At 39.5% G+C, this 14,588-nt stretch overlaps 1 protein-coding gene across 9 annotated transcripts in view; it reads right to left on the minus strand.

Annotated features, from left to right (window-relative positions):
* Positions 1 to 14,588, minus strand: part of relch (RAB11 binding and LisH domain, coiled-coil and HEAT repeat containing) — a 127,288-nt gene that overhangs the window by 13,677 nt on the left and 99,023 nt on the right. For 6 of the 9 annotated variants that reach the window (XM_033048925.1, XM_033048935.1, XM_033048888.1 and 3 more), the window contains 8 exons: positions 13,585 to 13,633; positions 12,891 to 12,976; positions 12,692 to 12,798; positions 8,354 to 8,453; positions 4,774 to 4,856; positions 3,417 to 3,480; positions 2,696 to 2,834; positions 1,227 to 1,343 (listed from right to left, as the gene is read on the minus strand). In XM_033048925.1, coding sequence (XP_032904816.1) covers positions 1,227 to 1,343; positions 2,696 to 2,834; positions 3,417 to 3,480; positions 4,774 to 4,856; positions 8,354 to 8,453; positions 12,692 to 12,798; positions 12,891 to 12,976; positions 13,585 to 13,633 — 745 coding nt within the window. Of the gene's footprint in view, positions 1 to 1,226; positions 1,344 to 2,695; positions 2,835 to 3,416; positions 3,481 to 3,916; positions 4,000 to 4,773; positions 4,857 to 8,353; positions 8,454 to 12,691; positions 12,799 to 12,890; positions 12,977 to 13,584; positions 13,634 to 14,588 lie in introns of those variants that run through there. The other 3 variants (XM_033048898.1, XM_033048878.1, XR_004416640.1) reach the window with 2 other exon arrangements.

The following is a 14,588-nucleotide window of genomic DNA, read 5'->3' on the forward strand; positions in this document are numbered from 1 at the left end:
AGGGAGGGAGGGAGGGAGGAGGGAGGGAGGGAGGAGGGAGGGAGGGGGGGGGGAGGGGGGGGGGGGGGGGGGAGGGGGGGGGGGGGGAGGGAGGGGGGGGGGGAGGGGGGGGGGGGGAGGGAGGAGGGGGGGAGGAGGAGGGGGGGAGGAGGGGGGGGAGGGAGGAGGGGGGGGAGAGGGAGGGGGGGGGGGAGGGAGGGGGGGGGAGGGAGGGGGGGGGAGGGAGGAGGGGGGGGGAGGGAGGAGGGGGGGGGAGGAGGGGGGGGAGGAGGGGGGGAGGGAGGGAGGAGGAGGGGGGAGGGAGGAGGAGGGGGGAGGGAGGAGGAGGGGGGGAGGGAGGAGGAGGGAGGGAGGAGAGAGGAGGGGGGGAGAGAGGAGGGGGGGAGAGAGGAGGGGGGAGTGGGGGGGTAGCAGGAGCAGGAAAGGAGCTGGTAGCAGCGGGAGGGAGCGAGGAGGAGAGGTTTGCAGCGGGGGGGATCAGGTAGCAGCGGGAGGGAGGGGGCGGGGAGGGGGGTGACTTCACTCGCTGCGCGTGGAACATGGCGCAGCAGGCCGCGAGGAGAAATTTCTTGAAAAGTCGAGAAGCTCACGAGTGCCCTAACAGAGCCCACTTGCTAGTTATTTCTGCGTCTATTGAAGAACCGGGGGGGGGGGGAGGGAGGGTGATGATGTCACTCCTGGAAAACAGTGCCCAGCAGGCAGCACGTTGAAAATTCTGCGCAACTTGCCGCGAGGAGCAGAGGCAATGTGACATCATCCAGCTTGCTTCAGCACGTTAGATTTAAAAAAGATCTCAGATTGGTGAACAATTTTGGTAAAAAAACACGGGAAATAATGAATCAAATTTTCAGATGAGGCGATTTTCGACATCATGAGGTAAATCTCTACCGGAATATGTAAATATTTCATCATTAGCACGTCGTATATAGATGGCTGTATGGTAATTCGAATATCACTGTAATTTAATAGGTACACGTGACAATAAAAGACCTTTGAATGTCACTTCAGGTGAGCAAAACTGGCTGATAAACAACCATTAGGGTTACCAGGGTGATCCGGTCCACTTGTAATCAAAGAATGTTAAAATGCAAGCAAAGGTAAGTTTTAAAAAGAGGAACGGATATATTTGTTGGCACAAAATAAATGTGCTTGCTGACAACACAACATAACGATAGAGACGTTTTAGTGGTGGTGGCTTGGATCAATTGGGTGCAGGAAAAGGATACAGCAACACGACAATGCACTATACGCTTCAAAGAGTTGAATGGCAATATCCAACCTTTTCGTATCAATTGCTTGTTGGTTATTTGAGTTGGCCAATTTGTGTAGATTGGGAAGAACAACTGCACAAAAAGAAAAACAGACATGGTCAGCAATGACAATTTCACTGAAGCTGAAAGTGTCCTTTCTGCAGGCCTTTGTTTATAGTTATCTGCATCAAGAACCTTTCTCAACCAATCTGCATCACCTACCAAAGTCTCCTATTCTGTACACCATCTACTATTTTGCTATCCTATTCATAGGCAAGCATTTGGGCTCAATTTCTATGAAACACTATGAATGGGGTAGGCAGCAGAGAAAGGATAAAATATTCCCAAAATGCCAAAATACAGGCAGTGCAAAGTTCTAAAATATCACCTACCCCTCCTCTCCTCGTCCCCAGTATTCCACTATGTCACGTTTCATCCTCTCTTTTTAACCTCCTCAGTCTCTGGTGTTTCACTTATTCAGAGAAGAGGGCTTCAGAGTTTTCTTTCAACCACCCCAGACCCAGTGAGAGAAAGTTGTTAAAGTAGTAACAACCAATAAACTGAGAAAGACACAAAGTGCTGAAGTAACTTAGCAGGTCAACCAGCACAATCAAATGGGAACCCTATCATGCAATCAATTTGATAGACCCGATTAATTGACTAGTTGTATCATTTGTTTATCATTGGTAAACAAATCATCTACAATATAAACAATTAAGATAATTCAGGTAAATACATATAAATATATTCATTTATCAGAACTGGAAATTCCCAACAAATGACAAGTCATTAACATTGGTGTAAATAGAGTAATGTATCCTATTACCAAAAGACCATAAGCAATGAGGCAAAGATATACTCTAAATTTAAAGGAAGATATAATTAGAATGTCTTTGATACAATTTATTTAGGTTCTACAAATTAACTCATAGGGTTTTCTACGTGCTAAAACTCAGTTAAATTTTCAAGTTCTCCAGATGATGTGCTTACATTTTAAGGCATTCTGAAAAAGATCCTATTTATTAACTTAAGTGAATTTCGGTTAAAAAAAGTCCTGGCTTTTTTCAATGTCAGTGACCCAATTTCAACCCCAAAAAATGAACACAAAACTTAGTTGACATATTTGAAATTTAAAATTATTCTTTTGTTGGAGGTGATAATTAATTGAAGACAGGCACCACTCAATCTTTGAAATATGTCTTTTTTTTTTAGACATTATCAAATGAGGCATCAAACTTAAACACACCTGAAAAGCAGAGTGCATTCTAAACAACTTCAAAAACAATTTTTAATGGGAACACAAGCAATAAGGCCAGATATCTTGCATATACTTAAGGCTTACTGGAGTGGAAAAAAGACTAGGATACAGGAAGGCACTGTTGACAATGTTTGTTTGAATGAAGGTAGGTTTGAGAAAAAACATATAGAAAAATACAGGTACATACATTCATCCCTGAATTTTGGTTCTGCATTGGGGCCAACTCTTCCAAAAGTTTTTATCATCTCCATGTGTAAAGAATGCTGATCGTGGTACTGTGGATCTTCAAGAAATGAAGCCAATTGCATTTTGACTCTTTCCAACAGCTGTGAATTCAAATAATGGGGCATTAACATATAGCACAGCATCCTACTACAAATCAAACATCAATGAGCAAAATGAAATGACTTCAAACATGTGAAAGCAAAATATTCCAATTCCATTCTCTCTGAATCATCTTTAGCTGCTGAGCTAGGCAGGTTAGCCAGAATTATAAACAGAAAATTGGAGAGCTACAAAATGTGAAACTGAAAAATATGTCTAAAACTATATAAGCTCTATTCATCACAAAGCACATCTATGGATATTTGTTCATGTCCCTTTCACTTGGCTTAGGCTGATTAAGAATCTCACCCTATTTCCATTTTTCAAGATATGTTAGCTCAAAGTGGCTCACTTCTGACCAGATTATTTACTTTTCAGCAATTCTGCTTGCATTTATATAGTTCATAGTCTTTTATCCCCAAGTTAACAGGGTATTTTTCCATCCTGCATTGCAATCTATTGATTAGGTAATGTGCTCAACTCCATTTTATTGAATAATAGCCCCAACTTTTCAGTCTTGATTCTAACCACCAGAGCAGACTCAAAAAATGAAATCAGTTTGCCCATTGAAGATGATACTTTACCTCTCTTTGGATTACTGTTTCCATAATAGTGCCAAAGGCAGGGATTGTAGCTATTCGGACAGAGCTGAAAAATGAAAAATCCATTTGGTACTGCTGTACAACAAAGTACTTGTCCACATAAATATTTCTACAGTGAACAGGTTAGTAGGTAAGTTTTGTTAGACTGTTATAAAACACAATAATCAACCAACATAAATCTAACAGTTTCCCACCAGTGCCTTATCGATGAATAAATTGGTGACCACAGAATATGCTGTACCTTTATATCTTAAGAGATACTACAAAATGTGATGCAAGAACTAAAAACAAAATAATCCTATTTTTAAATTTCAATACCTTGTCCACTTTAAACATAACTGGTTGCAATAGTCAGCCATTGGGCCTGAAGAAAAGACTGCAATGCCATTGAACAGAAATAAATGCAAATGTGAAACCAGAGTTTTAATTAATTTTCTGTTTTTCTTAAAAGCATGTCTATGGTCTCATTCTGAAGAACTCACAATTCTGGGTCACTGGATAAGGTAACAAGGGCCGGAGCAACCCGCTTGTCAATTAAGGCTTCACTCATGCCTCGCACGATGAGCTGTAACCAGTCCAAAAAAAACAAATGCAACAAAAACAAAAAACAAATCCATGAAAAAAATTGATTAGTTCACAGAGGAGCACTCGGACACAGTCCATTCAAGGAAGTGTCCAACCACTCAACACATGGGTCACAAAAATGAGATGTTTTCTTGTGCTAAAAACTAGTCATAATCCTGAGAGAACACAGCAGGTTAAACAAAGCGTTGCATCCCTTTTACTCTGAAAAATCACCCATCTAATTTGTTATTTTGTTAGGACAGCCATGAGGAAGCCAAAATTATGAAAGTGAAAAGTTTTAATAATTTAAAGTTTAAAGCATGTTTGGCAAAATAATTGATACCAAATGTTAGCTGCAATTGCACAAACAATCACAGAAAACAAACCCCTTGGAGGGGGTACTTCAGCAAATTTAGTTTTGGTTTAAAAAACTCCTTGTTAACATTTAAAATACAGCCTAAAAAAATGTAAATACTATGCCAAATCATTTTTCATAAATATGGAAGTGAATGATTTCCAAACCCACTTCCACTTCTTTATCTGCCATATCTTACAGATACTCTCCCGTGCCCAGGAACCACCCAACCAGTCCCCCTCAACTAAATGAAATATTTTATTTGTCAGTTCCAATATAAATTGCACTCAATTTAATTTCCACACAACCTTATACAGAATCAATCAAGTTATTTTTAAGTCTAAACAAACAAATCAAGGGGTGATTTCTCAGCGAGTTGACAAAAGGTGATGCAATTGCACAGGCTCAGAAGAAACTTACATTTCAGGGTCACTGGAGAGAGTGATTAGAGCAGGGACAACTCTCTGAGCTACTAGAGTTTCATTCACCCCCTTCACCAACAGCTGATTGGGCAGTAACAGGGATGTCATATGATACGAAGCAAGAGTGAACAGAGTATCATGGGGAGCAGCATGGCACATTGAAGAGAGAAGGGACAAAAGAGCAAACAAAAATTAGATGCCAAGCGACAATCTCTACAAAATCAGCTCACCATTTACAAGGTTTTGAACTATAATTTAAAAACTGTGCCACATACCAACGCTGATCAGATCTTGCATTTATGGTAGATTTAAAATCTATCATGGCATAATATTTTGCTTTCAATTGACATGTCGACCATTTGAGGAATTATTAATTTTATTAATTATACTATATTAGTAATGTATTGATGTTATCAAACTTTCACTTTACAATCTAATTTAGATTACACACAGGGCTAATTCAAAGTATATTTAAATTCAATTTATGTACAGCATGTCAGGAAAGCATAATGCATAAATGCATAAAAAATTCTCAAAGAGACAACTTAGTTTATTAAAAATGCTCATTTTATCAGAAGGGATGAAATCTGAATAAAAAGGTGCTAAAATGTCCATCTCATACAAATTCCTAGAATTTGCCACTTATTTATAGAGCTGAGTTTTAAGATGCAACTTCCCAGATGTACAAGAGGACAGAATTTCTAGGGAATGTCTAGGAACTGAAAGAAATTTGAGAAATAGTATTGGGTAGACTGATGGGACTGAAAGCTGATAAATCCCCAGGGCCTGATGGTCTGCATCCCAGGGTACTCAAGGAGATGGCTCTAGAAATTGTGATAATTTTCCAATGTTCTATCGATTCAGGGTCAGTTCCTGTGGATTGGAGGGTAGCTAATGTTATCCCACTTTTCAAGAAAGGAGTGACAATGAAAACGGGGAATTATAGACCAGTTAGTCTGACATCGGTGGTGGGGAAAATGCTGGAGTTCATTATTAAAGAAGTAATAACGGCGCATTTGGATAGCAGTAAAATGATTAGTCCAAGTCAGCATGGATTTATGAAAGGGAAATCCTGCTTGACTAATCTACTGGAATTTTTTGAGGATGTGACAAGTAAAATGGATGAAGGGGAGCCAGTGGATGTAGTGTATCTGGACTTTCAGAAAGCCTTTGATAAGGTCCCACACAAGAGATTAGTGGGCAAAATTAGAGCACATGGTATTGGGGGTAGGGTATTGATATGGATAGAGAATTGGTTGGCAGACAGGAAACAAAGAGTCAGAATAAACGGGTCCCTGTCAGAATGGCACGCAGTGGCGAGTAGAGTTCAGTGCCGAGGTCGCAACTATTTACAATATATATTAATAATTTAGATGATGGAATTAAAAGTAACACTAGTAAATTTGCAGATGACACGAAGCTGGGTGGCAGTGTGAACTGCGAAGAGGATGCTAGGAGGTTGCAGGGTGACTTTGGCAGGTTGAGTGAGTGGGCAGATGCATGGCAGATGCAGTATAATGTAGATAAATATGAGGTTATCCACTTTGGCAGCAAGAACAAGGAGGCAGATTATATCAATGGTGTCAGATAAGAAAAAGGGAAGTGCAACGAGACCTGGGTGTCCTTGGACACCAGTCTCTGAAACTAAACATGCAGGTCAGCAGGCAGTGAAGAAAGCTAATGGCATGTTGGCCATAACAAGAGGATTTGAGTATCGGAGTAAAGAGGTCCTTCTGCAGTTATACAGGGCCCTGGTGAGACCACATCTGGAGTATTGTGTGCAGTTTTGGTCTCCTAATTTGAGGAAGGACATCCTTGCTATTGAGAGAGTGCAGCGTAGGTTCACGAGGTTAATCCCCGGGATGGCGGGACTGTCATACGAGGAAAGATTGGAAATACTGGGCTTGTATTCCCTGGAATTTAGAAGGATGAGAGGGTATCTTACAGAAACATATAAAATTATAAAAGGACTGGACAAGCTAGATGCAGGAAAAATGTTCCCAATGCTGGGGGGATTACAGAACCAGGGTCACAGTCTAAGAATAAAGGGGAGGCCATTGAAAACTGAGATGAGAAAGATCCCAGAGAGTTGTGAATTAGTGGAATTCTCTGCAACAGAAGGATGTGGAGGCCAATTCACTGGATGAATTTAAAAGAGAGTTAGATAGAGCTCTTGGGGCTAGCGGAATCCAGAGGTATGGGGAGAAGCCAGGCACGGGTTACTGATTGTGGATGATCAGCCATGATCATAATGAATGGCGGTGCTGGCTCGAAAGGCCAAATGTCCTCCCCCTGCACCTATTTTCTATGTTGATCACTTGGAATTTCTAAATCTATCTATGGAGTCATAACACAATTAAAAAAGCTTCTTGTAAACACATTAAGGATTACATTTAAAATTAGATCCAATTTAAACTTTTTCATAGCTTATTCTTGTAAGCACATCTCCCTCACCACAGTTGCGAAAAACAAGTATCTACATCAAAGAAAACATCTTAAAAAGTCCTGTCTGGTCAACATTTTATAATACCAAACATGCTAGAAATTTGTCCAGAAATTTAGAATAAAGACTTTGCAAATCATATGAAATTTTATTCCATTAAAATTTCATCAGCTCCTAATAGCCTGATATTTATTCTTTAAAACAACATGGTCAGCACCTACATTTTATTTTTTTCCCCAATTTCCATCTCTGTCATCCCTGAGAAAAATGTGGACCAATTTCCCCTTCCTTGATCAATCAGGTCTGCCAGCTTTGGTTGGGCACAGAAGCAACAAGATGTCTTACTCTGGAGAATAAGCTTACATTCGGAAGCATGCAACAATCTAATTATAAGAATGACTAAAGCAAGCTGATCTCAAATGGAATAACTATACACATCATACATCTGTAAAGATATACATGATGCAATAATAATATTTTACTTGGTCATCAGATGGATATATGCTGTTCTATTAATATGCATTACTTAGAATTTGAACTATGTTTCAAAGATGACTAGGTTCAAAGTGTTTTGCAATACTGTAAGATTACATGGTACAAGAGTTTGTCTGCTACTACAAAATCAAAACTGCTCCAATAATTAAAAATCTGCTCAAAGATTGTAGGTCAACCACTTCAGAAATTGTACGAATCATCCTACCATAAAAACATACTAAGGATGGCCAACAATATTTCTTCTGACCCCAACCACGTTCTGAACAGTGAGTACAATTTGTTACCGTCAAACCGGAGATATAGGGTTCCAAAATTTAATAAGGTTTAGACTGAAGCACTCTTTTGTGCACCAGTCAATCCTCGAACTAAATACGGCGTTTAATCCCAGATCAAATGCACGCTGATGGGCCTCAAAAGTTGTCTTCTGTTATTGTAATGTTGTGTTGAATGTATGTATTTTTGGGTCCTGTCTTAATGTCTTAATGCATGACTTTATAAGTCTCTTTTATCTTTTATGTGATGCTGTAAATGGAGCTGCCGCGATGCAAAACAAATTTCATACTTCGTTCTAACAATAAAGTAATAAAGTAAATTAAGTAAAGTAAACATTTTATTAGCAAAATAATTTAGAAAATCTTACCTCAAACATTCTAGCAGCAGTGCACCTTACAAGTGCTGACGTGTGTACAACTCCATACCACAACACAGATAAAAGCAGTTCATGGTATACTGGGTTTGCACTAATAAAATGAAAAGCATTTAAAAGATCAAATTTGGAGCATCCACACAGCATTACATTTTTGGAAAAAGATTCCCAGCCAATACACAATGTTCTCAAAGTCCCTTTAATAAACATTGATGCACATTACTGTTAAAATAATACAAGCTTTTGTGTCAGAAATGGTTGTCTGCATAAATTTTGAAATTCCGTGGAATTTATATTACACTAATCACTGGAGTCAATTGACCACAGTATTAAAAGTCGAGAGTCAAGAGAGTCAAGTGTGTTTTATTATCATATGTCCCAGATAGAACAATGAAATTCTTACTTGCTGCAGCACAACAGAATATGTAAACATAGTATGATATGATAAACGAGAGAGAGAAAATAAAAGGTAGACAATAATGCTGGAGAAACTCAGCGGGTGAGGCAGCATCTATGGAGCGAAAAGAAAAGTTCAGTGTGTTGTGACAGTAAATGAGGGTCTCGATCTGAAACATCATCTTTTCCTTCTCTCCAGAGATGCCGAGTTACTCCAGCATTTTATGTCTATCTTCACAGTACATGACCATTTGGAACACAAAGCAAAAACCTTATTTAATGATCAGAATGCCTCATGCTGTCACAAACAAGTTGTGCTTCCACAAACCCAGCTTAAACTATTATAGAATAATAACAATAGCTTTTCCTTTTGTTCACCAAAATGGCTGCAATTCCCCCATACTCAAGTACGAATCCAAATACAGTGAGGCAGATGTACATTGAAAACAAGAATAAAACTGACAATGCATTTCTCAGAGCTATGTTATACAAAGTGAACTAGTAGCATCCAGAACAACTGTGTCTCAGTAGCAGAAATAGTGGGGATACTTCAAATAATGCTACAAAGAAATAGAAGGAAAAGAAATTGAGAGTACATGGAAAAGAGATCAAAATTACTATTAAGACAAGGAAATATAGACAATGTATTGGAAGGAATGTACATGCACCCAATAGACAAGGGTCACCATAGGTCATCCCATTTCCTGAGTGACTGTGAGCTATTGAAATGGGAGGATGGTGAGGGCTTCCTGTCCACTATGTCGGCCATCGCTTGGTCTGCTCCCCACTCGCCATCTCCTCTTCGTCCCCTGAGTTACCGACATATTCCAAGGTGGAAGAGGCTGCAGTAGAAGGGGGAGCGGACACAACGATGGCTGACAGGAAGAAGCAGCAGCTGGTGAAAGGGGAGGGAACCCCTTGGTGATCGACCATACACTGTTGGTGGCAGCAGCCTGAAGAACGTCAGGGGCTACAACATGTGCCGCAACAGCCACATCAAGCACACATTGAGGCAGCTGGTGAAGGACTCGCTGGTGCAGACCAGCAGCATTGGCGCCTAGCTCCCAACCCAAATCGTCACCTATTCATGTTCTCCAAAGATGCTGCCTGACCTGCTGAGTTACTCCAGTTCTTAGTATCGTTTTGTGTATTAACCAACATCTACAGTTCTTTGTTTCTATGTACAGTGCCCTCCATAATGTTTGGGACAAACACTCATAATTTATTTATTTGCCACTGTACTCCACAATTTAGATTTGTAATATAAATAAAATCACATGTGGTCAAAGTGCACATTGTCAGATTTTATTATGGGGTATTTTTATACATTTTGATTTCACCAAGTAGAAATTACATCAGTGTTTATACATAGCCCCCCCCCCCCCCCCCTTTCAGGGTACCATAATGTTTGGGACACAGCAATGTCATGTAAATGAAAGTAGTCATGTTAGAAACATAGAAAATAGGTGCAGGAGTAGGCCATTTGGCCCTTCGAGCCTGCACTGCCATTCAATATGATCATGGCTGATCATCCAACTCAGTATCCATGCTTATTTGCTGTTCTTGCTGTCTCCTCCCCTTCCTATCTCTCCCTCAGCCCTCGGGCTCCTCCTCCTCCTTTTTCCTTCCTTCTCCCCGCCCCCCCCCCCCCCACCCCCCATCAGTCTGAAGAAGGGTTTCGGCCCAAAAACATTGCCTATTTCCTTCGCTCCATAGATGCTGCTGCACCCGCTGAGTTTCTCCAGCATTTTTGTGTACCTTCGATTTTCCAGCATCTGCAGTTCCTTCTTAAACACATGTTTATTTTGCATATCCTTTGCATGCAATGACAGCTTGAAATCTGTGATTCATGGACATCGCCAGTTGCTTGGTGTCTTCTCTGGTGATGCTCTGCCAGGCCTTTATTGCAGCCATCTTTAGCTTATGCTTGTTTTGGGGGCTAGTCCCCTTCAGTTTTCTCTTCAGCATATAAAAGGCATGCTCAATTGGGTTCAGATCGGGTGATTGACGGCCATTCAAGAATTGACCATTTTTTTACTTTGAAAAACTCCTTTGTTGCTTTAGAGGTATGTTTGGGAGCATTGTCTTGGTGTAGAATGAACTCCAATGAGGAATTGATCCAAAGGGACAGTGGAAGATTAAAGGAAAATGCTCAGTAAACTGTAAGAAAGCTTGAAACTACCAAGTGTGTGTACTAATTTCTGCAAATCAAGAAAATAAATCAATAAAACTTGGTTAGATTCATGGCTATAAAAGGAAGGAACCTACAAGCATTGAGAGAAATGAGGGAATGAATGCAGGCACCAATGATAACAAATGATAGTAAAATACTCAACACCATCCATGAAATATGGCAGTTTATAAAGTAGGGTGATGCTGTCAAAAATAAGCTTGATTAATAAAGAGATTATGGAGACACGAGTGACTGCAGAAGCTGAAATTAAGCCAAACGAAAAACTGCCAGAGGTACTCAGCAGGTCAGGCAGCACCTGAGGAGGGAAATTGACCAATGCCATTTTGGGTTGAAACACCTCTTCAGACTCAAAAGTGGACCTTTCTTTAAGGATTGTGGTTATTGATAGACACTTGTGCCCCAAGAATCATGTCTTTAAAGTGAAAAGTTGCCTATTTGGACGAGTACATACTGCATGTCAGGAAAATTGATAAATAATAGTGCAGAACTTGCTTGAAGAAATAATAAACAAGGTGTGTTGTTTTAAAGTATAAATTACCCAGCAAACTCAGGAAGATTGAAGGATGACACCATAGCTTCCCGCATGAACTGGTTGATCTCTTTATTTGCTTATCTTGAACTGTTAAGCACTCCAAACCTCCCCATTATTTTTAAGGATAGCTGCACCTGCTCATTAAACTTGCCAGATGGTTACATAAGATGCAAATATCTTTACAACAATTTCCCAACTGTTATTGCATTGCTGATTACCTCCCACAACATAGAATAGGGATGGTTTCTAATGTTCAATCTCATCATGTACTTTACTCATTATTGAAGTCTAATCTCATTACGTTTCAGTATTGATCGCAAATCTCATTAGTTAGGGATAAAACCGTTAGAACATAGCACAGGAACAGACCCTATGGCCCATAATATCTGTGCCAAATAGGATGGCAATATAAACTTTTATCTGCCTGTATATAATCCTTATCCCGCTATTCCCTGCATATATTTGCGTCTATCTAAAAGTCTCTTGAATGCCACAATCACATCTGCTTTCATCACCTCTCCCAGAGGCGCGTTCTGGGCACTCACCATGTAAAAAAACTTGCCTTGCACATCTCCTTTAAACTTTCCCACGCTCACTTTAAAGCTTTTCCCTCTAGTACTTAATATTTCCATCCCGAGAAAAAGGTTCTAACTAGTCTAGTCTAGTCTTTCAATGCCTCTCATAATGTTATATGCTTCTATCAGGTTTTCCACAACCTCTAGGATTATAGTGAAAATAGTCCGTCTGTCCAACCCCCTACAGGTGATATCCCCTAGTCCAGGCATCATTCTAGTACAACATTCAGACTAAGGATGGAAAATCACACCCACATTTCTAACTTTAGCAAAACAATCAGTGAAAGCAATGAAAAATGGCACAGAAGACATGACTAACAAGGTTAGTTATGGAGAAACAGGCTGTAAGAAACAGTATCGAGAGAAACAAGCGAGGTGAGAATACATTCACTACATAGTCAGTTTGATGCTCAAACCAGAAGATTGCACAGAACAGAATTCAGGTATGGTGATAGAAAATCCAGGCAATGGTGTATGTATAATATAAATATTATATTATTAAGTATTAGATATCCCATCCTGCAGAATGTTGTCACAACAAAAATAATTACATGCATTAGAAACAGTAGAAATACACAACTCCATAAAATTTAAAATTGTGATGCAGAGCCTTAATAAACTGTGGAATAACTTACCCCAGTTCTAAAAATGAAGCCTTCAGACTATCAAGTGGCGCGTGCGATAATGAAAGTGTGGTCATTACATCTTCCAAAAACCCCACTAAGAGCTTCCGGTCTTCTTCCTGGAGGAACATTACTCAACAGTATAGCCAGTCTTTATATGACGCAAGAGATTGATTGATGGAGCTAGAATTGCAAATATAACTTCCATTACCTGATTGTAACAAGTAAGTACTCCAGTAGCATATATAGGAACTGTGGCTTTTGTTAACACTCCATTGCCAGCTGTAGCAGAAACATCTTTTCACAAAAAAAATTAACAAACAACATTACTTCAATATTATATTTTATCTCTTTTTGCAGAAACCATTTATCTCATGGTTAAAGTAGCACATAAAGGCCATATATGGAAACATGATTAAGTCAAGATTATATCAAACTTACAATAAAGCTGTAATTACAGTTTTCCTGCTGCACCAAATCATGAACAGAACCCACTTTGACTTGACTGCTATTTTATACAGGACAATTACACCAAATCTTTGATACCAACAACAATACTACCCACTTAATTTGCTTTGCAATGAGGATTAAACCTGACAGCTGGACTACAATAACAGCTAAATAACTTTGATGCCAAAACTATGTGTACAGTGAAAGCATTGACAATAAAACCTTGTTCTGGCAACCATGCTTGATCATATTTTGGGGAGCCAAACACATTCATTGGAAGCTGCACTGATGACCTCCCGAAAGAAAACCTTATAAAATATTTTACACATTCCTCTTAAGGGAATAAACACACAGTAGAGAATTAACTTATTTTTAGAGTATCCAAAGTTATTATATTCCATCGTCCAGAGTGTAAAATGAAGCTTTCAGTAAATATTAAGGAAACAAAGGCTTACCAATAGCTTCTTCTGATAGCCTCAGTATTTCTTGAAACTGTGGTTTTACCTGAGGATGTAAAATGTATTGTCATAAAGGCAGAACATTGTAGATGTTTCTTCCCAAATGATGGCCTTCACATTCAAAGGCAAAGTATTGAAAGGTAAATACTTGAACAGTAAGGCCAAAACTGAATACTCAACTCACAATTTAAGCATTTGTTTTAAAAATAAAATTGAATCAAAATCATGTGGCTTCTTAATCTTGATCCTAATATCAATGAGCAGTTTTTCTTCCTTCATTTCACTCAGATTTTTCATGATTTTGAACAGTTATTTAAATCACTCAGCTATCTCTGGCTCACAGAAAACAACACAGCTTCTCCACTTTATTATTTCTCAAGTACCTTGTCCCTGGAAACATACCAATTTATTTGTCTTCACTCAGAAAGCAGAATATCTTTATAACTGTCTCCCATTGGGCTGAGAATACTCAGTCATCATTCATTCAAATCATAGATGAATGGATTTGTGGATATTAACACAACCAATGGATATGAGAATAGTGCAGAAACATGTCACAGAAGTAAAGATCAACCATGGTTTTGAACTTGAATGGCGAGGACGGCCAAATGCCCTACATCAACGATTTATTCATTCTAAATCTTCACCACACTATGCCATGCAGGTTACAACCTTACTCCAACTTGCAGTGGTCATAAATGGGGATAACACTCCAGTTTTGGATGGATTAACAAAATTCAAAGATTTTCTAGGTTACGCTTCAATTAATAAAACTCAGGATCCCACTTTAATTTGTTTCTCAGTTAATAATAATAATAATAATAATAATGGATGGGATTTATATAGCGCCTTTCTAATACTCAAGGCGCTTTACATCGCATTATTCATTCACTCCTCAGTCACACTCGGTGGTGGTAAGCTACTTCTGTAGCCACAGCTGCCCTGGGGCAGACTGACGGAAGCGTGGCTGCCAATCTGCGCCTACGGCCCCTCCGACCACC

The sequence above is a fragment of the Amblyraja radiata genome, chromosome 2, assembly GCF_010909765.2.
Source record: "Amblyraja radiata isolate CabotCenter1 chromosome 2, sAmbRad1.1.pri, whole genome shotgun sequence".
Classification (NCBI taxonomy): Eukaryota; Metazoa; Chordata; class Chondrichthyes; order Rajiformes; family Rajidae; genus Amblyraja; species Amblyraja radiata.